Raw genomic sequence first — 26,835 nt, 5'->3', positions numbered from 1 at the left:
CACATACACTCTCTCTTGTCCACTGAACCTGCACCTATATGTTTGGATACAGGCCCAACTCCATGTATAAGACCAGTAGAAAGTCCAGCTGCACAATCTGATCATTGAATAAAGGGGGTCAGGCTAAAAGTCCAGATCACAGCTTTGAGTGGACAGATGCAGGCAAAGGGAGGGTGTAAAGGAGAATGACTTTTCCTAGAGATCCAGACCAGACCAAGTGCAATAGGTGAAAGCATCCATGATTTCTTCCCCTTCCTCATTCAGATGACCCCGTTACCCTGGAAAGAGAGAGCCCCACACTAGCACTTTCATTCAAAATATACTTTTTTTTTTCAAACACAGACCTTTCAGAGAGCAGGGGAGAGAGTGGAAAAGGCTGCAATGGTTTAGGAAAGCTCAGGAAGCATTTCAAAAACTGTCTTCTCAACTTGTTTCTCTGAGAAATTGGAGTTTCTACATCAGGAAATCCTGTTACGAGAAGCATCCGCTCTGCAAGGAACCATTTCAACCTGTTATTGCTTATTCATAGGGGACTTGGGTTTGGGTTTAATCCAGGGAACAAAAAGAGGGAAAATGAGAGTCTGTGGCCCTGGCTCCAGCCAGGCCTGCTGCAAGCTGCCTTTGTGCAGGCTTCCCACAGATATACACAGTTCTGCCGATACACCTCAAACCAGAACTGCAGGACCCCTGGTATCCCAGTCCTGGGCCGTTGCTCAGCACAGACTCCTAATCAAGCCAGACTGTGTGTGCAGCAATATGTACTAACAAACATCAGGGAATAGATTTACACCACCATTTTCATGGTTACTTAAGTCAGGTTTCTGGAAGGCAGGACAGCCCGAGTGCCAGCTGGCCCACATTTCAGAGTCCCCTAAATAGCCTGGGCACAGTACGCTTGCCCTGAGAGGTGATTGTGCCACTTGCTAATCTCTTGGGAAATGTCCTATAGATCAGAACACAATAACTAAGTCATTGTCACAGAAATGGCTTTGATTCATGAAAGGCTCAGGAGACTGGTATTGACACCTCTTGCTCACCCCAGTATCTACACAAGTCCTGGATGGGGGAACCTAGCACATCAGCCCAGCCACTCCCACAATCAGGTTCACTGTCTGGGGAGAGTCACAGCAGTAGCCACTGCCCAAAGTGACCATTTGGGGAAAGAGTATGGTGTCTGCTGGCTGCCTGCAGAGATCAGTGTGGATTGGAGGTTGCTGGGAAGTGACCCTCTCCCCTTTATTGACGCTTTAGTTGGCTGAAATAAAATAGGACAAGGGAGGCAATATTTTCTTTAATTTCACAGACCCAACCCAACTGTGTGTGGTTGAAATCCTTTCATGGCCAGAGCCTAAACTGACTGGTGATAATCAAGGGAGCTACATGCCCCAGAGCCCTACCCACTCCCACTAGAGAAGCCAATGCAAGGCCTTGCCTTTTTGTCTTGATGTGAGTGCCTCATTCCTCACTGCTTGGTGCTAGCAAACCTCCTTTGGAAAATATCCTGAACGCCCTTTTTCTCCCCCCCCCTCTCTCTTATAGGAGAATTTGTGATCTCTCCGGTGGAGGGGGAGCTGCGAGTTCGGAAGGACGCCGAGCTAGATCGAGAGAACATTGTATTCTATAATCTCACCATTGCTGCCAAGGATAGAGGGACACCTCCTCTCAGCTCCACAGTGAGTCTCGTTGGCAGGTCATGAGGCTGGAATAGTTGGGCATCCCTGACATATCTCACTCCCAGCATGCTTTGTACACCAAGTAGGAAAAGTGAGGGGCCAGAGAACAAAAAGGAATCCCTGATCCTCTCTCCTCTCCCTCCTTTCCCCCCTCCCACCTTTTCCATTCTTTTCCTGTTATGTAAGAACCACCACCCCTTTCTTTTCCTCCACTAGGCCTCAAATTGGAGCTTGAAGAGGTTCTTCCTCCTTGAACCTACGTCACCTAATGAAGTGCTGACATGTACTGAAGTCAGGCACAGGAAGCCCACTAGTCAGTGAACTAGAGGTTGTTGAGGATTGTGTTTCGGGGCATGCCAGTAGCTTCATAATTATGGCATCAGTCTTGTCATTGCATTGCAGGAGACCGCTCCTCCCACATCACAAGAGACATGTCCTGTCCCAAGCAGGACTCAGGAGGCCACATTTGTAGAGCTGGGTTCACCACTTGATTACTCTCTTCCTATTTAGGTTTAGCCTTTGGTCCTCTGCTGTTTCTGTTATATGTCATTAGGCCAAATCCCAGGGTCCTCAGCTACAGTCCAGGAGTCTGCGAAGGAGGTGAAGGAAGCTATCAGGAGAGAACCTCAGACAGAGTCTGAGATGGAAGAGTTTTGAAGGAGATTAGAGCAGAGATGTTGGTGGGGCAGAGTTATGGATGCTTTCAAATGGAGGAGAAGCAGATTTGTCATTATTTATTGAATGCCCTCCATGTACTAGGCAAAAATAGATAAATATGGAGGCAAGGTCGCTGATCCGAAGAGCTTGCAATCCAACTAGCGAAAGGGTTAAGGGGATGTGCTACCGCTATGACTAAGTGGTAGGGTTAGCACATTCCTTGTAAATTCTGTGATTTTTATTTAGAGATTGATTTCTGTTTTATTTATTTGTGTATTCCATTTTCTCTCACTGTCCTTGTGTGTTAAGGAGTGACCTGAAGCTGGTGAGGGAGGAGATCATGGCAGGTCATGTAGCAAATTTCTGGCATATGAGACTACGTGGAAGGAAGCACAAAGCTTGAATGTGATATGGAAGAAGAATGAGAGTCCATTCAGGAATTCAAAGAGTGAGGAGACTTTGAAATGCAGATGGTGTTTGCCTTGCTACCCAGAATCCTCTTCTCCATATTTCAGGTCATGGTGGGAGTGTGTGTTTTGGACATTAACGATAATGATCCTGTGCTTGTCAACCTGCCGATGAATCTCACACTCAGCGAGAACACCCCCATCTCCAGTTTTGTGACCCGCATTCTTGCCCACGATGCCGACAGTGGGCGGAACGCTCTCCTGACCTTTAACATAACAGCCGGCAATGCAGAAAACACCTTTTACATCAATGGCACTGTAAGTCTCCTGGTCTCATTCAATCTACACATAGCAACACACATGACTGTGTATAGGCCTTCCCACACTACGTGTACGGGTACAAACATGAACTATGCAAAGGGCTTTATTCACTACATACAGTAACAGGTGTTCCCACATGCTGTGACATATGCCCTACGGGCAGCGGTACAAACATAACTGCATACAGAATACAGATGCAGATACTGCCACGCATTGGCTAAAGAAACATGTACCAACCCAAATCATGCAGACCTACATGTTAACTGCATGACACACCAGCAGTTCATTCAGAGCTTGATTCTGCATAGCACAGGGTTTGAGTGTTGCCTGTATGAGTGCAAGGCAAAAAGTGATTAGCAAGACAGGGTGTGTGAGAGACCCAGGTTCTATGTTCCTGAGAGTGACACTACCCATACACCAAGGAAGATACTCCTTCCCAGTAGCAGCTGAGAGGCCTAGGAGGGGAGAGAATAGCTAAAGAACTCATCTGCATGCCAATGATGGCACTTCCTCTAGTTTCTCCCCAGAAATGCTCACACCTGTTTCTTTTTTACCTTGACCTCTTCTAAGTAAGGGAGTTAGTGAGCAAGGGCTTGAGACTGACTTCCACTCTGTGCAGGGGACTGTGCACATTATTTGCACCAATTTGCACTGGAGCACAACAAACTTGTGCTTCCTGCTTTGCACTGCACAAGAAGTGGCATGTTTTAAACATTAACAAGCTACAGATTACACGCATAGTGTGCACTGCATGCCAGTCATCACATGCTGTGGCTGGAGAGAGACACAACTCTCTGACACAGGCCTCCATCTCTTAATTATTTATAACAAGAATATTTAAGGGGCACACCACATAATAATGCCCTGCCAAATAGGAAACAAACTATTTCTCTAGACCAGTGATTCTCAACCTTTCCAGATTACTGTACCCCTCTCGGGAGTCTGATTTGCCTTGCATACCCCAATTTTCACCTCACCTAAAAACTCAGACTTCAGCTTCAGCCCTATGCAGCAAGGCTCGGGCTTTGGATTTCTGCCCTGGGCCCCAGCGAGTCCAAAGCTGGCTCTGGCGACCCCATTAAAATGAAATCACGGTTTGAGAACCACTGATATAGTATATAGAACAGTATAAACAGGCCATGTCTACACTAGCACTTATGTCGGCAAAACTTTTGTCACTCCGGTGTGAAAAAACACCCCCCTGAGCGGCATAAGCACTCATGTGTGCCGTGCCGTGTCAGCGGGAGACACTCTCCAGCTGACATAGCAACCGCCGTTCACTGAGCTGCTTTTATTATATTGATAGGAGCGGTCTCTCCCGTATCAGTATAGCTGTGCCGCTGAAAGCTTGTAAGTGTAGACGTGGCCTTCGTTTGTACTGACTTAGCTAGTGCTTTTTATGTGCCTATTGTAAAACTAGGCAAATATCTGGATGAGTGGATGTACCCCCTGGAAGACTTCTGTGTACCCTCAGAGGTACATGTCCCCCTGGTTGAGGACCACTACTCTAGAGTCGAGACCATACCCTACCCTCCCTGCAGAAAAATTCCTCAAAAGACTGTCAGTATGAAAATGCCCAAAGGGGGGAGAGAAAGCATGTACCCACCCTGGTAACAGTAGCAACACACACAATCAGGGCAAGGCCTGACCACAGAGAAACTTACTGCATGAAAATTCAAACCTTGCATGGTCATTTACGGCTAGGGTTGCCAACAGTCCCTTATTTCTTCATCTCTGTACAACAAGATCAGGAGTTGCTGAGTGCTGCAAAAAGCAGCAAGAAATACCCCTGATGAATGCAGGTGAGTACTTATTATTATTAATAATAATAATTAATAATTTCGAGAGAAGGGGTGGGTCGGGGGTGCTAAGAAGAAAGTCCCTTATTTTTGAAATACAATGTTGGCAACCCTATTAAGGGCCAAATTTTCCAAGCCGCTCATCATTCAGGGTGCCTCAATTATTGGTCTTAAGGCATGGTTTTCCCAAGGCAACGAGCATCCACAATTCTAGCTTCAGTCAGTGCAAGTGACAGTGTTCAGTACCTCTGAAAATAAGGCTCTATTGGGACCCAAAAGTAGAGTGTTTCATGAAAATGTTGGCCTTGTTACCATTCACACACAAACAGTTCCACTTTTGCACCTGCGTTATTTACAAAGGGCCAGATTCCAGCTTGTGTGGGTGCACGACAGGGGGTAGACAGAGCATAGAGCAGTTTTCCCCATCTCTGGCTGCTGCATAGGCCAGCTCTAGTCACACTAGAGGGTGCAGGACAGTGTGACTGTCTAGCACCACTGCTGGCAGTAGATTCCTGCTCCTGACAGGGGCAGTGCTGAGGTCATGATACATCAAACCTCTGTGCACACTGGTCAGCACAGCTGGACTGGTATGGAGGGGAGGGTGCATTGTGTCTTTTCAAAAGGTGACACCGCTCCAGCACTCCTCTTGTGGAATTTCAGCTGAGTCAGCCAGAATTCCTCTGGGGAGTCCCACTAACTGCTCTGTGGCCTGACCATGCGGCAAGTCACTTAGAGACTCAGTGTGGCCCACGTACTGAGCCTGTGGAGCTCCAGGTTCTCTGCTCCTCACCCGTAGCTGGTTCTTATCATCATTTGGCATGGGGAGGCCCATTTCTATTTGAACTTTCTCCTTCCTTTTTTCTCACCAGACTGGCATCGTCTATGTAAGCCGTCCCTTGGACAGGGAGCAGGTGGCTGAGTACAGGCTGACTGTCACAGTGAAGGACAATCCTGAGAACACGCGCAATGCCAGGCGGGTAATTATGGACAATGCTGGGGTTCTCCATTGAAGCAGCAGGGGTGGCGGCTTCTTGTGTTATCAGGGGATGGGGTGGACTGTTCACTGAAAACACTTCTAGGGCAACCTTCTCCCCCAAATTAACTTCTGAATTCCAGAGGCGGATGACCCAAGCCCAAGCATTTCTCTGTCAGTTCCCACCCGGGTCAGAAAACCATTCCCACGTTGTTTTCATGCAGGTTAGAATTTTCTTAATAGATCTTTACCCAGCCTTTACTTTAGTAATGGTCTCCCAGCGACAACTCGCTTCACCTGGCCTTTCTGAAATACAGTGAGATACAGCAGTACAAGAGAGAACAAGGTGGTATGTTGCTAGAAGAGATAATGCAGCATTTCTGTGCTATGAATTCCTGGGCATCATTCTGGAACATGGTGCAGATGATATACTAGCGTGTGGCTCTGTAGTTCTAGGATTCTGTGTTGTAACATACTGGGGGTATTGCAATTGTGGCTGAGTAACATGGTTTACTGGACCCACTATTGTGTTATAACAGAACAGACATGCTATGGCCTGTGTGTCCAGGTTCTCCTGTAGAGAACCTGGAGGCTTCTGGGGGCCAGCCCCCTCTCCTTTCTAGAGATAGAAGGAGTAGAAACTGCAAGTGGCCTGCTGCCATCTCTGGAAGCAGCACTTCTTCCACCTGATTGACTTCACAATCTCCCAGCCTCCCTTAAAGAGGCACAATGTATAATTCTGCTCTGATTGTTTAAGTGGAGGAATATATTGTTACATAAGAGTATCTGTCTGAAGGTAGCAAGGCTGTGTCTTTGCATTGTATGTAGACTATGTTATGCAGTACTGCAGTATGGCAGCAGTAATGCAGTTAGACCAAATGGAGTGGTCTAATAGGATTGCAGATGGCATCCATTTGCTGCCTGCAGAGCTGAGTGTGGGTAGGAGGTTGCTGGGAAGTCACACTTTCCCCTTTATTAACTCTTTAACTGCCTGAAATAAAACAGGACATGGGAGACAATATTTTCTTTAATTCCACAGACTCTGTGTGTATGGTTTAAACCCTTTCATGGTGAAAGCCTAAATTCCCTGGTGCAAAACCTATATTCCAAATGGCATGGTATAATAGTAATGCAGCATCTAGCCTGGCCATGTTCAGCCCTGGAACTGCATTTACAGAATGATACCCAAGGATGTGTAATTCCCCTACTCTGCTGTCCCAGACCTCATATTGCTATATGATATTGGGAATGAAGCCCAGGCATCCGGGTAGAGGCATTACAGATCCTATGTTATGTTCTGATAATGCAGTTCCATGGTTGCACATGGCCTAAGTTCTCCATGGTGCTGAACTGAATGAGGTGGTACATGTCAGACACTGATTCAGGAAGTGAGTTGAGGAGCAGGTATCGTAGTCACTATCCCCTTTTCTTTGTTTTATTCATACACCTTAGGATTTTGACCTGCTGGTGATTTCAATAGCAGATGAAAATGATAACCGGCCACTTTTCACTCAGAGCTCTTATCAGGCAGAGGTGATGGAGAACTCCCCAGCAGGTGCGTCTGTCCTCCCTTTAATATATGATTCTAAACTTGCAGGAATTTTCTTTGATTCCCAACCCATCCCAGTTACCTCCAGCCAGATGAAGGGGATGGCCACTGGAGAAGAAAGTCCCTCCTCCATGGGCTGTCCTATAGAACAGCGTTAACTGAATCCTGACAATGTCACTGAGCAATGAAACGTTTTAGATCATTCAGAGGGGGTATTGATGTGGGCTAGGATGTTGGTACAGGGTGATAAAGATAAACATGGAGAGAACGCTGGCTCAATTTATGCAAGTGGATGTTTTTTCGACCAAAGTAACACTCTAGCCAGCTGCTTGTCCCACAACAAGACAATCCCTTTAGAAATAAAACATCTGGGTGGCATTACGCAAATGCGCTGTTCTGTTATCTAGCCGATGATCTCCATGTCCTGAAGTCATAGACTGTGGTGCAAAGCCTGCCATGTGTTCTGAATTGAAGCTAATTGCTCTAGGACAACCGAACTGCCCAACTGTCTATTGTCATGTTTTGCTGAAATATGGCAGCATTTTATTGTTGTTATTTCAGACTAAGTGAGTTCTGTCTGCCATAAAGCAGGACAAGTCGAGCAGCTATATGTTTCGTTAGTGTAGGGAATAGCCTTCGGTAACTCTCGCTGCTGGAACTGTTTGCTTTTAGAGGTAGTATAGTAAAATGTCTGGCTTCTGCACTCTATACCAGATAACTACTTTGTTCAGCTCCCCCCGTCACGAGTAATATTCCCCCTTTTTCCCCTTAAAATAACTCCCACTCTGAGATCACAAGTGTCTTTGTTTGGCTTGGAACATAAACTCCTTAAAGGCTCTCGGACACTGGTAACAACTTGGCTGATCAGTGCATTTGCAAAAATACTCTTTGAGACTAATGTGCATCCAAAATAGCTAGCAAACTCCCACACACCCTGATCCATGTCCCTGCCACACATGCTCACACACAGACATACATATTAGGGTGAGTTCAGGGACAAATCAGGAAAGCAAGACTCTGCTGCAAAGCATGCTGGGAAGTACCTTTCACGTCACCATGGTCGGTTCAAAGGGTCTGATGGCTCTGTTTGCTTGTTTTTAGCAGGGCGTTAGAATTCTCCCTACGGGCTTCCTGAGTCAGTCTGCCAAGGCTGCAACAGCCATTATTTCACTGTCTCATGTCACCTCACTCTGTTTGCCTCATTCATTTGTTGCTATCAGTCACAGGTCACTGGGCGGGGGAGGAATAGAGGAGGTGTCCATGAAGGTCTTGCCACCAGTTGCTAACACTTCTTGTTTGATTCAGGAACTCCCATCACAGTGCTCAATGGTCCAGTTCTAGCTTTGGACAATGATCAGGGCATCAATGCACTGGTGAGGTACCAGCTGCTGGGGATGCCAATGAACCTCTTCATTGTCAACAACAGAACAGGTAAGCTAGCCACGCTCACCCTGGTTATAAGGCGCCCTGTCAAAACAGGCTCTTCCTGAAATATAGAGCTATGGGGTAGCATTGTCCCTTCCAAGGCACCGATGTTTCTAGCGCTTGAAAGCTGTTGGATTGCACCTGAATCCAGTCTGCACCCTCTCTTGAAGTTGCCTCTTGGTGGTTGTTTTTTTACTGGCTGACTTTTACTATCCTCCAGGTGTCATTTTGGTAAAACCTGGCAGAGTGATTGACAGGGAAGCCTTCCTGAACCCACGCCTTGAGCTCACACTGGTGGCAGAGGATATTGGCAAGCTGAACAGCACTGCTAGGCTCACTGTGACCATCCTGGACGATAATGACAACAGGCCATCATTTAACCCGGCGGTGGTGACAGTGCAACTGCAGGAAAACAGCCCCCCAGGTCAGGCTGATACCACTGTATGGGAAGGAAATGGGACAGAGATGGAGACGGGGACTGGGATAGAGAAACCACCCATGGGGAAAACAAAAGGACAGAAGATATCAGGGCTGGGAGGATCCAGGGTTTCAGTTAGTGAGGAAGAAGGGATTTTGCATAAAGGGAGTTTGGGGACTTGGGGGCTATGTTTGCAGTGCCCTGCCAGTAGCATGACAGCTTATAGGTGAGGGAGCAGATGGCTGAAGAAGTCTCTTCTGTCCATAGGAATAATCATGGGCTACAACTCCATCAAGGAGCTAACCTACCGGAGTGAAGCTCAATTTCATTTTTTTCACAGGGTTGCATGTTTCCTCTTTTCATAATGTAGGAGTGATGTGTCTGCATTGTGCACAGTCTGATTTCACAGTCCAGACCACCGATGTCGCCATTGGCATAGTGCGGTTGTGCACAGTAGGGCACTTCTCCATACTTCCAGTGACACCGAGAACATGATGTTCCTGTTGCCATCTGGCTAATGTGGATTTGTACAGATAGTTCTGGTACTGCATGTCAAATGTGTACGTACATGTATGTTGCTCAGTTTTCTCTCAATTTCATGGGTCGGACTCAGTAAAGAGAATTTGCCAATCATCTTTACAAAGTTGTCCAGGTTTTTCTCTTGTTTGTATTACACCAGAAAACTGTGATTTTCCCTCTGCACTTTCCTCTGACACCTGATGAATAAGCCAGACACCAGTTTGATTTTATCTATGCCTTTATTTGCTTTGCTTGCAGCTGTCTGTTGGTTTTCATCTGTGAGCTTGCAAGGGCTGTCACTCCCCATGCTTAGGGCATAGCTTGGGGAGGCGGAAATTTCCATGTGTTGTAAAGTGTTACAAAGTTAGTTTAGTTATAGAGGTACTAGAGCTTCATTTGCAGCCTCCAACATTGGCCACTCACAGCGAGAGGATGGTGGATTAGATGAACCCCTGGACTGTTCCAGCCTGGCGGTTCACTTGCTGAAAGTGACCTAGGGGAATGAAAAAGCCTCAAATGTCAGAGTATGGGTTTCCTCCCCCCCAGGTTTTTCTGTCCTTCAGGTAATGGCTACAGATGCAGACAGCGGCCTCAACCAGCAGTTGAGCTACCGGATCGAGGGTGGAGCTCAGGATAAGTTCCTGATCAGTGCCAACTCCGGAGTAATCCGTGTGGCCAACATCACCATAGATAGGGAAGAAAGGGACACCTACAGGCTGACAGTGGTGGCTGTGGATCGAGGCATGCCCCCTCTCTCTGGCACTTCCACCGTCAACATCCTTGTTGATGATGTCAATGATTGTCGGCCAGAGTTCATCAACCCGATCCAGACGGTCAGCGTGCTCGAGTCAGCAGTGCCTGGCACCATCATCGCTGAGGTCACAGCAATAGACAGAGATCTCAACCCCCGTCTAGAATATTACATCATTGAGATTCTGGCCAAGGATGACACCAATGCTCTAGTGCTGGGCCAGCAAGGAGCATTTGCCGTGGATTTTAAAACAGGTACAAGAACAAGAGAAACTCTTTGTATGGCTGGGCCTCTCTCTTCCCCCTTCTACTTCTTCCCATCCCTGTCTGCTCTCTGTCTCTCTCCCTCCCCTCCCTTTGTCATACTTTCTCTCTCTTTGTCTTTCTTTAGCCCTTTCTTGCTCTTGCCACCCTTCTTTGTCTGTTTCTTCCTTTCTCTTAAGTCTTCCTCACTCTCCTTGTCCGCTCTCTCAGCTGCACTTTGACAGCACTACACTGCCAACTAACTAACTAACTAATCCTTTTCTTTTCCTTATGGCTCTCAGCCTGGCAGGTTTGATCTCTCTGTTTTTGTGTCAATCTCAATCAGTCCTCTGTCCACTTCGTCCATTGACTCCCTTCCATCTCAGTCATAACCATGCTCACTCTCATCACTGGCTGGGTGCTTGGCTGCCTCACGCTATGAGGGAGCAGCCCTGACACATGCAGCTGGCTGTTGTTTAGCCTTCGCAGACTGAATGCAGACACCCCCTCAGCAGCGTCTCACTGGTGGGTGGGGGGAATCTTTCGGGTAAGTGATCTCTTGCTCTCCATGTTTTGGTGTATGGAGAGGTGGGCATAAGGAACATATCACTTGCCAGTGAGACCGCAGTCCCAGATCGCATGCCTCCGGTCTCTTTGTGATGCAGGGCCTTGTGCTGTGGAACAACAGGACTGATTTAGTGCAAGCTCAGGTGTGGAAAGCTGACTCATGAAAAAAGGCTGAAGAGACCTGCACGTCTCACCCCCATGGCTATGACGAGGACTTTGAGTGAAATAAAGGACTAGATCCCCATCAGTGTGAAGCAGTCGCTCTGATGGCTTCAGCGGAGCTACACAATTAACACCAGCTGAAGATCTGGCCCCAAAGTTCAGAATTCACTTCCTGTCCCCAGCACAAACACAGACAGTTGCTAAAGCAGATTGATGTCTACTTAGCTCCATCGTGAGGCAGGGTGGTGTGGGGGTGCTTTTAGCTGAGAGCTGAATTTTTGCCTGTTGACTTTTTTCCTTTTAATCTATAAATGACATAGGGAAAGGCAGGAGGCCACCACACAGGGGCAGAGAGGCTTATGGGGTAATAGAGGTGTTCCTGGGGTTGGTGCTCTGTGCCCCTCTGCCTAGAGGAATCAGGCAGGGCAGCTGTGGAGTTTACAATCCATGTAAGTGGTGGTTTTCTTTCCTTTTCTGCATTGCAGGAGCTGTGAAGGTTAAGTCCTCCCTAAACAGGGAGCAAGTGGCAACGTATGAAGTCACCATCTCTGTCCATGATAATGCCAGCGACGTTGTTGACCATTCCGTCAGCGTGCCAAATGGTAAGAGAGCTCCTGCTGCAGACAAGACCAGACAGCTCACATTCCAGTGTGAGAGTCAGGCTTGGGCCGCAGATCAGTTGGGGCTGTGGCATTTTTTGGCTAAGGATCTGGCTTCAAACCCTGTTGGTGGTTACACCTGCAGGAAGTGATAAATTCTCAGGCAAGGCCCCCAATGGCTGTATTTCCACATTATCAAACCATGCTGCAGTTTGGCATGATTGCAGCCTCTGCTAAGGGGGATGCCAGGAATAGAGTAAAAGTGGGTGTGGAGGTCAGGACAAAGCAGGGACCCAGAACTAGAAAAGCAATGAATGCTGCATGAAGGAGATGATCTGATGGAGAGCAGGATGGGGACCAAAACCTGGAATAGCAGGGATGCTTCCTCCACTTTATAGCTGCATTATTCCTCCTGCTGATCCCCGTGGGTTTATTTTTAAAATCTATTTTTTTCCCTAACAAAACAGCCCCCTGCTATATTGCAGGCCCCAGGCCGAAAGAAAGCTCATATGTGCTGTAACAGCAGTAGGTGTTTTGTGACTAAGAGAAAAGTGCTGTTAGGCAGGAGGGTATATTGTGACCCGAGGGTATGCTTCACTGCGTCTCTATTTCTACAGGCTGCTGGTAGGTCTGCAACTGGAAAGATATGTGCTTATAACTGACCAAGCCGGGTATCCTACCCCATTCTAGCACCGCCTTAACCATGGCATTCTTAGATTTTGCGTAGGACTGAACTGGTATTTAATTTTGTATAAATAATGTACCCCAGCTAGTAATGCCCATTACTGAGGTCACTGGTCCTGAGTTCTTGGATGCCTTGATAACCTACTACCTGTCAGGTAGGAAGAGTCAGGCTCACCAACGGGGGGTGGGGGGGAAGGGGGGCAATTGCCCAGTGGACCAGGCGATTTTAAAGGGTCCGGGGTTCCCTGGCCACTGCAGGCAGCACAGCAGGGCTAAGGCAGGCTTCCTGCCCACCCTGGCTCTGCGCTGCTCACAGAAGCAGCCGGCACGGCATGTCCCTGCAGCCCCTGGTGGGGGGGGGGTCTCCACGCACTGCCCCCACCCCAAGTACCGACTCTGCAGCTCCCATTGGCCAGGAACTGTTGCCAATGGGAGCTGCAGGGGCAGTGCCTGTGGGCAGCAGCACATGGAGCCCCCCTGTCCCCCCACCTAGGAGCTGCTGCCAGCGGGGTGTGCCAGTCACTTTCGGGAACCACCCGAGGTAAGCGCCAACCCCCTGACTCCCTTCTGCACCCCAGCCTAGAGTCTGCACCCTGCACCCCCTATCGCATCCCAGCCCAGAGCCCGTACCCCTCACCCAAACTCCCTCCCAGAGCCCAACCCCTCACCCCCCTCCCACACCCAAACTCCCTCCTAGAGCCTGCACCCCCTCCCAACCCCCTGCCCCAGCCTGGTGAAAGTGAGTGAGGGTGGGGGAGAGCGAGCAAGAGAGGGAGGGGGGTTGGAGTGAGTAGGAGTGGGGTATCGGAGAAGGGGCAGAACAGGGCATGGCCTCAGGGAAGGGGCTGGGCAGGGGCGGGGCAAGGGTCTTTGGATTTGCACAATTAGACAGTTGGCAACCATACCGGGCAGGCATGTGGAAAACCTGGCCGTACCAGCAGCTCACTGGCCACCAGCAGCGCAGCTGGCAGCTCGCTGGGCACCAGCCAACGCAGGTGCAGCACCGCCCAAATATCAGGCGGCCCACGTTGACTGGCCCATTGGCTGTTCTGACCTGGGGCCTGGAATTGCGGTGAGAGGGCCTGGAAAGACTCCAGTGTTCTGTCTAACTGACTACAGCTCTTTGAAAAAGCTATAAGTGGTGGCAGCCTTGCAAAACTCCTGCAAGAGTTCACCAGCCCAGGCCCAGGCGCCTTTACCAGGATCAAGGTGATGGAAAAACTACTCATCTTTTATTTTCCCTTCAGAGAAAATGACTTGCCCTGTGGACATGTGAATGACTAGAATTTTTCAAGTCTGCTGGAGGGTCATTGAATAAGTCAGGCCTATCTTAGTTCTGGAAGCAGCTGGTGGAACTTCACTTCCCTTCTCCCAGCAATGAGCTAGGCATCAAAACTAGACAAAGCAGGGGCTTCAGGCTGTGGGTAGAGCAGCTTCTGCACAAGCCCAGAGCTCTCCTTGAAGGAATGAAAATAAACTTAAACTTTCCGGCCAGATCCTCAAATCAACTGAGCTCTGTTGACTTTAGTGGAGCTGCATAATTCCATCAGCTGAGGATCTGACACACCTCTTACTTACCTTCCCTCCTTTCTTTCTCTCTCTCCCATTCTCCACTTGCATCTCTTTCATCCTGTCTCTTTTTCATGTGGTCCCCATCCATCTACTCTCACCCTCCATCTCCGCCTCCCCTGCCCTGACAGCTAAGCTGACAGTGAACGTGCTGGACGTCAATGACAACACTCCCCAATTCCGTCCATTTGGGGCCACCTATTTCACTGAGAGGATTGTGGAAGGGGCCACGCCAGGGACCACCCTGATTTCTGTGTCTGCAGTGGACCCAGACAAAGGTGCCAATGGACACATCACCTATGAGTTGCTGAACCTTTCACCTGAAGGGTATGCCCGACTTGAAGACCTCCAAGCAGGTAGGTGGGGGAATTTAGGAGTTCCTGTTCTCACCTGTGAACCTCTAAATCCTATCAAAGGGACAGTGGGGAGGGCATGAATGCAGACGCTGAGGTGAGGACTAATCTATTGGTGACCTTTGTACAATCCTTACACAGCCCGATTCACAGAGGACCAGATCACAGCCATCCTTACTCACATTGAACGGTTCCTTATTTTACATGCCAAGAGATCACTGAAGGCATGATGCTGATCACCAAGGCTGTCTCCTTACAGCTGTCAGCACCAGCATTGAACAGCTAGCACATTCTTAGACCAACTCTCCCTGTTCTCCCCCACCCCTGGCCCCCACACCAGCACTGCTCAGAGAGTCTTGATCAACTTTGTTGATCCTGATCCCAGTGGTGTTGAGGAAGTGATTGTCTCAAGCAGTGGAACCCATCCTATGGAAGTTTTCATGATCCATGCATATGTAGAACTATAAGAACATCCTCTCCCTCCCTCCATAATGGACATTATAGAAATGAGATGACCGTTATCGGCCTGTGTCTTGTATTGCAAGGCCAGCGGTGAAAGGGCTCAGAGGGGTTCTCATTTCAGAGTCTGCTCTCTCTAGGGAAGATCATTGCAAATAGCACTGTGGACTATGAAGAGGTGCAATGGCTGAACTTCACTGTCCGGGCCTCAGACAACGGCTCTCCCCGGAGATCAGCTGAGATCCCAGTGTATCTCCAGATTGTGGATATTAATGACAACAATCCCATCTTCAGCCAGACGTCTTACCAGGTGAATGGGATTTAACAGTCAGAATGTGTGTGTTGCTGGGGGCTGACGTGATGGGAGGGACACATACCTGGCCATTGTGGCAGGCTGATGTGTGCAGGCCAAAATATTGTGTACTACACAGTGCTTACTAGTTAAAATCCCATGAGAACCATACACGGGAGATCAAAACACTAATAAAACCAAGGGCAAAGCTGCTGATTTGACACTTCTTAAGGGGTCTTGGTGCAAATGACAACCAGGCCCTGAATGTTTAGCTAAGATTCGATTGCAAGAATGTTAACTGTATGCTTCTGCTAAAATGGTAAGTAGTGAGGTGATAATAATGTTGGTATTTACCTTGTCATCATTAGGTTCCAGAGTGAGCACCCAGTGTGGTGTGTATTCCATTTCCCACCTATCTCAGAGCCATTATTTCAGGCTCTCTCTCTGCAGACTCAGGATTAATAGGTGCTGCACTGAGTTCAGTTCTGGGGGTATTGTTCCCATCCAGAAGGGTTAAATGTTCATAGAATTTAAATGAAAGCTTAAAATTTTAAATGAAAGCTTTACATTTGCAGAATCTGGTGGTTAAAATTTGGAAAGCGTTTTAGTCCCCACCCTCATGCCCCAGAGCAAAACCTCCCCTGCATAAAAAGAGTAGAGAACACTCACTCATCCTCCAGACACAGTTTTTTCTGAATGCTTTGTTGGTTCTAGTGGTGGGTGGGTGGGTCAAACCCTCAACCACCTGCCCTCTCTCTCTTCCTTTTCTTTCTGCATTTGCAGAAGCCAGTCTTTGAGGATGTCCCACTGGGTATGGTCATCCTGAGGGTCAGGGCCACTGATGCGGACTCGGGGCGCTTTGCTCTCATCCAGTACAGCCTGGGAGATGGAGAGGGCAAGTTTGGGATAAACCCCAACACGGTAAGAGGTGAAGAATGGAGCTGTACTGCACTAACAACAGGGATATGGGACAGGAGCACTTTAAATGGGAGGGGACTGCTGCTGACAGAATGCCCTCTGGGGTCAAAATCTCATTATATGTTGTAGGAAATTGTGGGGGAGGAGAAGGAACTCTTAAAGTCCCCCTCCCCTTTTGGGAAAGAGGAGTCAAGCCTGAAGAAGGGGATTCTCCCCCTCCCTTCTGACCTTCTCCTATTTCTGTTACACTAATCACCTGATACTAGCCAGCAGTCAGTTTACCACAGAAATGGCATGCAAACAGCCACTCGCTTTCTGAAGGTCTGTGTGTTGCAGGGTGATATCTATGTCCTGTCGGACCTGGACCGAGAGAAGAAGGATCACTACACGCTGACTGCTGTAGCAAGGGACAACCCTGGGGACATTTCTAGTAACCGTCGAGAGAACTCTGTGCAGGTACCACGCCACAACACTGGGATGGGTTTAAGACGCATCTTTATGCCATAGGTGTAAAGCTCCATGGGTTTGTGAGCATTCTTCGGACTGTAGAAAGGCCTTTGCAGAGTACAGAGTATAGGAAAAGAGAGCAGTAATGTGTATGTGAGAGAGAGAGAGAGAGAGAGAGAGAGAGAGAGCATCTGAGTCCAAGAAGGAAGTGGCAAAAGAAAATTCAGATAGCAAGTGAATGAGGGAAATAGCAGAGAAGCCCGAGAAAAAAACCAGTATAAAAAAGGGAGCGCCCACAAGAACGTGCCAGCAGTTCAAGATGGGATCTCTTAGTGTTACCTTGGGGCAGAGTCATTGGTATGTTATGCTGTAAGGGGACAATGTAGTATTTGAAGTGGTTACATGCCAGTGTCCAGACAATCCAACGGTGCAACTGTGGGATTAATGGATGCAGCTGTGATCATATCACATCTATTCTCTAGCAATATGACTTTGCAAGTTTACTGCACTCTTTATTTTAAACAACCCCAGAAAATACAGTGTGGCCAAGAGATAGGAGAATGCAGAGTGCAGATCCCACTGAGCTATGTAGTGAGTGTAGTAAGATACAGGTCTCGGCTGTAATGAATATAAAGAGGATTTATTTATTTTTTTGAGGCTACTGGACACTGACAGACCCTGTAGTTCTTTCTGGATCTCTAGCTCCCAGAACTGAACACAGCCAGAGCTGCCTAGAGTCATTGCACAGACTATCTCTAAGTCCTGACCTGGATCATGGAAGGGACGGCTGAACATGCTACAGCTTCGTGGAAGTCAGGCTTGGTAGAAAAGAAACTCAGTGGCTCTGAGCTCTCCGTTCTGTCCTTTCACGCCAGTGCCACAGCACTTGCCACAATATGTGGATCTAGCTTCTTTACCCTCTCCTGCTCACGTCTGCCTGCGAATCAGTGTTATGTGCAGCAGTTTCAGCTGGTTATAGGGACAAGGCAGTTTCTGAAGAACCTGTAAGGAGCAATGGATTTTGAGTTTTCTGGGCAGGGACGCCTAACAAGGCCCCCTGCTTTTCTATGAACTAGTAAAATTATCTCGCCTGGTTGTCCCTGAGCAATAACCACCTGACCCCCACCACTGGAGAAGTCTGTCATGCCTCCTACACCATTGCCAAAGCCCGGGTTTCCATAATGCGAGTAGAGAGGCTGCTGCTCAGCTTGGGGAGAAGTCCCTGATGTGGGGCTGGGCTGTCTGGTAACTAGCAGGGAGCTTCTGTTGAAACAGCTATTTCCCTTCCTGCTAGGTGCGGGCTGCTGTAGTCATTGTTCCTAGAGGTGCTTGGAGACATGGCAATGGCCATTGTTATTGCTGGAGTCAGTCAGCATTTTGTTTACCAAAATTAAATAGAGAGCAAGAAGGGGGATAAAAGTATTATGGAAGTGGAGCCAATTGTCTGATAGGATCACTGCAGCCGTCTGGTTCTGTGGCCCCTGTAGGATCGCCTCTGCCTTTATCCACATGACCAGTTTGCTTTTGCTTAAGGTGTTGATTACAGTTCTGGACATCAATGACTTCAGGCCCCAGTTTGCCAAGCGACAGTTCAGCACCAGTATGTATGAAAATGAGCCAGCAGGGACGTCTGTGATCACCATGACAGCCATGGACCTCGATGAGGGTGACAACGGAGTGGTGACCTACAGCATTGAGGGTCCTGGAGTGGGTATGCGTCCCCACTAGCAAAGCTAGGCATTTAGGGGATGGGAGAGACACACAAGGTGTTTCCAGAGAGATATGGAAAACACAGAAACACAGAGTTAAAACTGGAGAGATCTAAGAGGACACAAAGTCCAAATCATTTTTCCCATTTCACATGCTAATAAGTTAACAGTGGGGCCATATGCACACACAATGGCTGCACCACAGAATATTCTGTTGCCTTCTAGGTCATGCATTGCAGCCCTGCAGACCTTTCCACTTCTGCTCAGTCTCCGATTCTCTCTTGACTACCACACCCAAGGCTGCCACTTCCCAGACTTCCTAGTTACACAAATGTAAACTGTTTCCTGAGTTCCTGCTCCTGGAATGGGCCCGCTACACATCCTCTTACATAAATAAAAACCAGGAAAGGGTGGAGGGCAGGTTGTTTTTTGAGGTGGATACTGACTGTGCATGAATTACAGAGTATTAAGTCACACTGAGGGGTGGTAGGTACAAGGTCAGAGCCCACATATGTATATAGAAAAGGGAGGGAAAACCCCACTTTTCTGATACCTGTGAGTTCACCTCCAATTTGCCACAATATCAAGAGGGCTGCAGGTGGAATAGAGGAAGAACTGAAAATAACATGAGAACACCTGTGAGCTTTAAATCATTCAGTGAGATCAGCCACAGCCTCTCTGTGGCTTTAAGGGATTCTCTGAAACTCCAGCATGCCACTGGGATGTCAGCACTTCAGAGCATATGTACCTGGAACAGGGATAACAGTGGGAAGTGTGTTGTGCCGCATAAACAATATACTCATGGTTGTAGGGTCCTGAATCCTACAGTGATTCAGATTTAGTGTGTTGATATGACCGAGGGTGCTTCATCCAATGATTTTCAACCAGTGAATTATGGTGTATTCAGCTGTCTGCCAGAATCCCTTAGCTGGCTAGACTGCTCCATTCTCCCAGCCTGGTTTCTAATTTATACCATACAATAATTTATAATATTCTCTTTCCTGCAGAGGGCCCAGAGTGATAGATTTGTCTCTTCTGTCCCCAGAGGCCTTCAAGATTGATAAAGACTCCGGGCTCATCACATCCCGAAGACACCTGCAGTCTTACGAAAGGTTCAACCTGACAGTGGTAGCAACAGACAAAGGCAGGCCACCTCTGTGGGGAACCACCATGCTCCAGGTGGAGGTCATTGACATCAATGATAACCGACCAGTGTTTGTCCGGCCACCCAATGGCACCATCCTGCATATTAAAGAGGTAAACTCTGCTAATATGGTGCAGTGGTGTAGATGCCTGAACTGGTGATTACTGCCCTGTGTCATTAAGGTGTCAACAGAAGGGCTTGTACTGGAGATGCTAAACCAGGAGAAGCCAACTGTGTCCCCACTAACTTGGACAGCAATGTCATGTGACAAACCAGATTTCCAAAGGAGCAATCCATTAGCTATTGTGGTCCTAGTTTTGACTGACTCTTTGATCAGATATCTCACTCCCTGGTCTGGCTAGCACTGGGCATAATGCCAAGGTAGCTCTCTAGCCCAGATGAGGCACTGGAAAAAAAAATTGGAGAGAATCCCCTCACCTCACTCAGCAACACCCCCAAAGGCTAATCAGTGCACAGCATAAACAGGCTTTCAAGGAAGCCCTGCCCCGTCCTTCTTAGCCTGGAATTGGTGGCTATGTCTGTGTCTGTGGCACTCCTGGATTGTACTTTTGAAAGTTGCAGTTTTGCACAATAGACAAAGGAGTGAGAGAGGGAGATGATGGCTGCCAGCCTAAGGAAAAGAGGAGACTGAAAAGTCCTGTTTGTCAACACCAGGATGCCCTTCTCTACCTCAGGCTGTTAGTCACTGCTGTGGGGGTGGCCTCATGCAAGAGCACCCAGAAGCACCGGAGCACTGCCAAACCTTCATTCTTGCCCCTGATGAACTGCTGGCACTCCCCTTAAGCAAAGGGGCTTCTTCCTTTAGTCAGAAGAAGTCTACACTCAGCCATCTTGAGAGGCTCCACTGTTAATGACCCACACGTGCCTTTGGCCTATACCTCCCCTAAGAATGGGGTCCTCCTTTCTCTAAAGACCTATACTTGAAATATTGGGAAAATACATCACTGTAGCCTGCTAGAACCTGTCCCTATCACAGTATCTCACGAGGAGTTCAAGGAGAGCAAATTAATGGGGACTCTCAGGGTAGCTTTAGGGAACAGAAACTTCAGGAGACAAGCAAAATAAGGAAACCACTGATCAGTCGGTGCCAAGTGTATTTATAAATGAGGTCTTCAATCTGGGGACTGAAACACTGATATTTTAAACAGTTTCTTGTCTATGTGAAGCTCTGCTTAGCTCATACAGAGCCCAGATAGGCAATGAGGCTGTTTTTCAGGTGTAGAAAATGATGCCTTTGTTTGTGTTCCTTTGGAAGCTGTCCCATGTACTCCTGCATGTCTGAAGCTGTAACAGCAGCCATGGCCACCAGATAGCAGCATTGCAAACAGACAAGAGACCTAGGGACATTGTCAGCAGTGCAGCTGTACAGTGGAGATGTGCATGAATTTTACTGGTGTGATTTAAGTCAGTATTTTGTCCTGGATCACCTTACAGGACATAGCAGGGACACTCTTGAAATGTTTGTGGGTGCTTACAGAAACGGACAGGGCTCCCATTAAGTACTTTGCAGGTCACTTTTCTTGTCATAGTCTGTAGAGAGGGGAGTTGGGAGATTAATTGGTGTGTGTTCCCCCTGTATGTGGATTGATATTCTGCTTGTGTGTGTGAATAGGAAATACCTCTCCGGTCCAATGTGTATGAAGTCTACGCCACAGACAAGGATGATGGTCTCAATGGAGCTGTACAGTACAACTTATTGAAAACCGGAGCAGGGAATAAAGACTGGGAGTACTTCAGCATCGACTCCACCAGTGGACTCATCCAGACAGCAAGGAGGCTCGATCGAGAGAAACAAGCAGTGTACAGTGTAAGTCTGGGAAAAGGAGTGGTGGCTGGGACTTGGATTTAGTCCACATGCTTGTTTGTCCATATCACAAAACTGTTACCAAGTTTGTCCTTCTCTGTCTCAGACCTGGCATCACAGGGAATGAAACATATTATGATTGAGGGAGAGTTGTATGGAGGCTCAGGACTGGTCATGCAGCAGAAAAGGACGGGGTACACTGGCAGATCTGTGGGTGGAGACAGGACTACAATAGCTGGGGTTGTTAGCAGGTCAGGACTGAAACCTTGCCCCAGAGTGGTATGGCTGAGTCCTGCACAGTGACTGATCTCACTGTGTTAGGCTCTGTCCCTGCATTTCCCACTTTCATGATTAAAACCTCACCTCTCAAATAATAAAAATAGCAGGAAGCAGTAACTTAGAAACTGCAAGTCCTGATGATTAACTGTTTCTCTTACACTTTGGTGTATTCCTCCCAATCCTTGTCCAACTGTGGTCATGAGCTGCTGTTTGCCATTGCAACTTTCCCAAAGAAATCATCTGTCCCAGAGCAATCCAGCTACCTTTAGGGTGATACTCACGCTGAACTCAGTCCTTGGGGGATGGGGTGTAAATGTTGGGGCTGTATGTTTTTCAACTTGTAGTAATTTTAGGCCTTCAGCTCACCCCAGGCTGCTGAGCACAAACCTCCCTAGTTTATCAAACGTATCAAAAGATTTACCAGCCTGACGGCTGAGGGGAACATGATATTAATACATTCTCCGATTCCACTCCGTTTGCTCTAAGACATAGGGTCACAGTTATCTTTCATACCTAACCCAGAAAAAAACCGCTTCTATCAGCCTTCACCCTTTTCTCAATCCCTAACTGTCACCATGCCTCAGTGGGTGACAGCTGGGAAAGCCAAATTCAGGACAAAGTGCTGAGAAATAGGGCAGATGCATCCCAAAGTGGTGGCTATTCTATCATGGGGTTACACAAAGCCAGTAATAAAAGTGAACTTCTGTCTCACCACACTGGTTAGCAAGAAGCCAAAGATGCAGTCTCCTTAGGCATTCCAGCCCTTGTTTCACCACGCAGACACTGGACTATGAGTAGTAGTTACTGAAAATGAATTTCATCAAATATAGGGTCCTTCTAATCCCAAGAGATCAGCCACTTAACCAGGTCAATATATAACTCAGATCTTACTCAGTAATCACGCTGATGTCAATCCTTTTAGTAACTAAAACTAAAGGTTTAATAATAAAAGAGAAAAGAAGGAGAGTTAATAATGGCTCACAGATCATCTACATACAAATAGTTGCAAAGTCCTTACATCAGGTTTGTAGCAGTGATGGAATAAATTGCTGGCTTGTAAAGTCTGTCTGGTAATTTCCCAAGTCCACAGAATCAGGGAAGGAAAGAGGCAAAATGGAGATGTCTCAGAGATCTTTTATATCCTCTACCATGTGCCTGGAAATTTATTGTCTCAAGATGGAGTCCAGGGTCACCTGACCATATCACATGTCCTTACAGGGCTTGATGACTCACAGGGTGTAGCCATTGCCCGTACTCTTGCTGAGGCGTCCACAGGAAGATCTGTCTGGGCAGAATGAGTTTCTTCTATGGCCCATTGTGAGGGTCAAGTGTCTTTGATGGGCTATCAATACATTACTCTCTGGCCTTAATGTAAATTTTACCTGGTGGGTGTTACCCAGGAATACAACACATATATATGATGCCACTACATAGCCAATATTCATAACTTCAGATACAAAAATGATACATATAAACAGGATAATCATACTTCACAAACCATAACTTTTCCATTGACACCTTACATGACATACTTTGTACAAGATTTGTTGCAATTGTCTAACAGTGACAATATCAATGATATAAATGTTCATATTCAATCATACAGCATAACAACTAACCTCTTGGCTTGCAGTAGGGCCCCCCCATTTGCTAGTGTTTTGCAGAGTCTTAAAAGGTAAGTTGTGTGACCAAAGTTGCGTGTGTGTTTCTCCTGCAGCTGATCATCGTGGCATGTGACCAGGGCCAGCCCGCATATGAGACCATGCAGCCTCTCCAGGTGGCACTGGATGACATTGATGACAACGAACCCATCTTCCTGAGACCACCTGTAAGCAGAGCTATCTTGTCCCCTTGCAGTGGACAGTTCTAGGTGAAGGGATATGGACTATCAGAGTACGTCTACCCAGGGATAAAAGACAGGCAGCACAGCCTCGGCTGGCCTGGGTCAGCTGACTTGGGCTCGGGCTGCAGAGCTAAAAATTGCTGTGTAGACATTCAGGATCAGGCTGGAGCCCAACCTCTAAGACTCTCCACTTCAAACGGTCCCAGAGCTCAGGCTCCACCCCAAGCCTGAGCATCTACACAGCGGTTTTTCACCCCCGGAGCCCAAGTCCCGCAAGCCCAAGTCAGCTGACTCAGGCCAGCCGTGGGTTTTTAATCCCTGTGTAGACATAGGACACACTGGAGTTAGTGAGACAGCAGACAGTTAATGTGCTAAGTGAAAATGAACATTAGCCACAAAAACAAAAATTCTCATCTCAATCCAGCTGCCAATCCTGAGCCTTCCCTGTGGTGCCTTTAGCATTTTAAAGCAAAGAGAGAAAAAGTCTCCCATCCGTGAGGTCAGAGTGAGCTCTTTAACCTTGTGATCGTTGTTTATTCTTACTACTCTACTGCTTTTCCCTGTAACCCTCCTTCTCTTCTCCCTGGGCCCACACTGGCAGAGAGGTAGCCCTCAGTATCAAGCTCTGTCTGTTCCTGAACATTCCCGCCCTGGTACCATTGTGGGGAATGTCACTGGTGCTATGGATGCAGATGAGGGATCCAATGCTGTCGTCTATTACTTCATAGCAGGTAGGGTTGCTTCCCTTCTCAGTTTCTCTGCGGGGTTGTTTGTTTTGTGCTGCTGCTTTAATTTTGGATGAATTAAGGGTGTCTACACATAAAATGCTATCGTGGCATAGCTGCACCACTGCAGCAGTTCAGCGTAGATGTTACTTGTACCGATAGGAGGGGTTCTCCCATCGGCGTGGGTAATTCATCTCCCCAAGAAGCGATAGCTAGGTCAATGGAAAAATTGTTCTGTTGACCTAGCACTGCCTACACGGGGACTTAGGTCAGTTTAACAAGGCTGCTCAGGGGTGTGGATTTTTTACACCCCGACCGACATAGTTAAACCGACCAAATTTTCTAGTGTAGACCAGGCCTCAGTGTTGGTGAAGGTGCAGGACAGAAAGCAATGCCTAGAGCCAGGTATAATGACAGCTGCTGTACAAGCTTCCTCAACACATCTCTGTCCCAGCACCTAAATCCTGACCTTCATCAGTCCCTGGCTATTCCAGCCTTGCGCCCCCTAAACTCTGCTATTGCATCTCAATCTTGGCTGGGAGCAAAGCTGCTCTTCTAGCCCTTGGACCATCATACAGCCCTGAAGATACTCCTTGATCTTAACTTGCAACTCTGCTGCTATTCCAGGGGTGACTTAAAATGGCTTAAAATCCAGGTGAATGGGCAATCATGTCAACTCACTGCCTTTAGAAACTTACAGCATATGTGTCCATTTTTCTACCTAGAACTCTTCAGATGTCCCCCACAGACTCCCCTCCAAGCCCATCTCCTGCCTGAGGGGGCTGTACTGTTATTTTAGCTATTGCAGAGGCAGAGGGCATCCATTGTCCTAAAATAAAATCCATAAGGTATTGCTTTACCCTGGCATGAACACAATATTGCTTCTGTAAATGCAGTAGCGGCAGTCCCTGCTCTCCTCACCCTGTGAAAAATGCAGCTGTCACACAGAGCAGGTTGCTAGCGGCAGTATCACATTCCATCTGGCAATGTGACACTCCGTATCAAGGACCCCAACACATCTTACCAGGCATGAAGTATGAAGCTACATCGCTAAGCCAGAGAAACACCATCCAGCTGTTACACAGGTTAATTAGGAGCTGAAAAAAAGGGATGTCAGGAAAGTTGCTTGTAGCAGGGTGCCATAATAAGGCAACCGGCGTGTGTGTGTGCATTGACAGCTGTTTAAACCTTTGGTAGGGAGATGTCAGTCCTTACATGAACTCAGTGATGTTTCACACAATGACAGCCTATTCTGGTGAGCACACTTCTTGGTGGATAATTTTGAAACCTCTTTCATAAGATGAGAAACTCAGCTCATGAGTTGAATTAAAGAAAATGAAACAATTAAACTGAAAGGCCAGTTCAGCTGGGAGGAAGGAGAAGAAAGGGACAGGGAAAGTCAGGTGGGAGAAAGAGACACAGACATCCACTTTGTAGGCTTGGCATTCATGGAATAGACACAGACACACACACATACTTGCACAGCTTGTGAGCCCTTACCCAGTACCCTCCATGCCACTCAGGAACATCCCAGGTGAGAGCTGTGATATCAGTTGTGTGGTCTTCATGTGTGCATCCCGTGGGGGACTTGTTCACCCCACCCATCTGCTTTTTCCTAGCAGGTTTAGAGGTATTTATGCAGAGGACTATTCATACATAAAAGGCTATCCAAAGAGGGGAGTTACCAGTGGATGTGAGGTCGCATGGTAAGGGGACTGTGAGGAGCCATTGTCATGGCATCAGTGGGGCTAATTCAAGGAGATACCGAAATGGATCCAGAGTGTTCTATTTATAGCCTGTCATGTGTTTAAAATATCACATGATTTCTCAAGAACTGGTGATGTTATAGAGCCCATGATTCCCTGGTGTTAGCAGAACCAGAATCAGGATTCATGAGCAGACTCAGTGAGCTGTTCAGGGCAGGGAATGTATCTTACTTGGTGTTTGTAAAAGATCTGTAAATGTATGGAACTAGATATATTATTTTGAAATGTTTTTCTGTGAGGACAAGGAGACCTGGACACCATTTCTGGGCCTGTCTGGAGTAGACCCAAGGTAATCCTGTGGGAAGGGAGGACAATCAGGAGAAAGGCCAGGTTTAGGGTCTGAACTGGAGTTCTGTGCCCATCTGTTCTCCTCATCCATGTTCCAGATCCAGAAGGGAAATTTTAGGGCACAGGTAAGACTGACTTGCATTTCATTTACCCTTCCTAGCTGGTAACAGGGAGAACAATTTCAAGTTAAGCCAGGATGGGAAGCTGCAGGTGCTACGAGATCTGGATCGAGAGACAGAGACCTATTATTCCATCATTGTCAAAGCCTCCAGTAACAGGAACTGGACACCTCCTAGGGGTCACAGGGCAGCCAGAATCCAGGCCTTGGACCCCAGGACAGACACCACTCTGCAGGAAGTCCGGATCTTTCTGGATGATATTAATGATCAGCCTCCCCGTTTCTCTAAGTCAGACTACACGGCAGGTAAGGGGTGGTGTTACTAGAAGATGGCCAGCTGGTTGGGTGACTGTT

The 26,835-nt window shown here is 47.6% G+C and overlaps 1 protein-coding gene across 2 annotated transcripts in view; it reads left to right on the top strand.

Annotated features, from left to right (window-relative positions):
• Window positions 1–26,835, top strand: part of CDH23 (cadherin related 23) — a 498,190-nt gene that overhangs the window by 459,012 nt on the left and 12,343 nt on the right. The window contains exons 41-58 of one of the 2 annotated variants that reach the window (XM_077821918.1): window positions 1,540–1,673; window positions 2,846–3,055; window positions 5,727–5,834; window positions 7,283–7,385; window positions 8,685–8,810; window positions 9,025–9,228; window positions 10,288–10,746; window positions 11,949–12,065; window positions 14,447–14,671; window positions 15,268–15,437; window positions 16,203–16,340; window positions 16,674–16,793; window positions 18,318–18,495; window positions 19,539–19,750; window positions 21,271–21,465; window positions 23,459–23,569; window positions 24,186–24,315; window positions 26,524–26,787. In XM_077821918.1, the coding sequence (XP_077678044.1) occupies window positions 1,540–1,673; window positions 2,846–3,055; window positions 5,727–5,834; window positions 7,283–7,385; window positions 8,685–8,810; window positions 9,025–9,228; window positions 10,288–10,746; window positions 11,949–12,065; window positions 14,447–14,671; window positions 15,268–15,437; window positions 16,203–16,340; window positions 16,674–16,793; window positions 18,318–18,495; window positions 19,539–19,750; window positions 21,271–21,465; window positions 23,459–23,569; window positions 24,186–24,315; window positions 26,524–26,787 (3,204 nt within the window). Of the gene's footprint in view, window positions 1–1,539; window positions 1,674–2,845; window positions 3,056–5,726; window positions 5,835–7,282; window positions 7,386–8,684; window positions 8,811–9,024; window positions 9,229–9,747; window positions 10,747–11,948; window positions 12,066–14,446; window positions 14,672–15,267; window positions 15,438–16,202; window positions 16,341–16,673; window positions 16,794–18,317; window positions 18,496–19,538; window positions 19,751–21,270; window positions 21,466–23,458; window positions 23,570–24,185; window positions 24,316–26,523; window positions 26,788–26,835 lie in introns of those variants that run through there. The other variant, XM_077821919.1, reaches the window with a different exon arrangement.

This window comes from Eretmochelys imbricata, chromosome 7 (assembly GCF_965152235.1).
Source record: "Eretmochelys imbricata isolate rEreImb1 chromosome 7, rEreImb1.hap1, whole genome shotgun sequence".
In the NCBI taxonomy this organism is placed as follows: Eukaryota; Metazoa; Chordata; order Testudines; family Cheloniidae; genus Eretmochelys; species Eretmochelys imbricata.
Note: the sequence above shows the minus strand (reverse complement) of the source record. Positions and strands in the feature narration are given on the sequence as shown.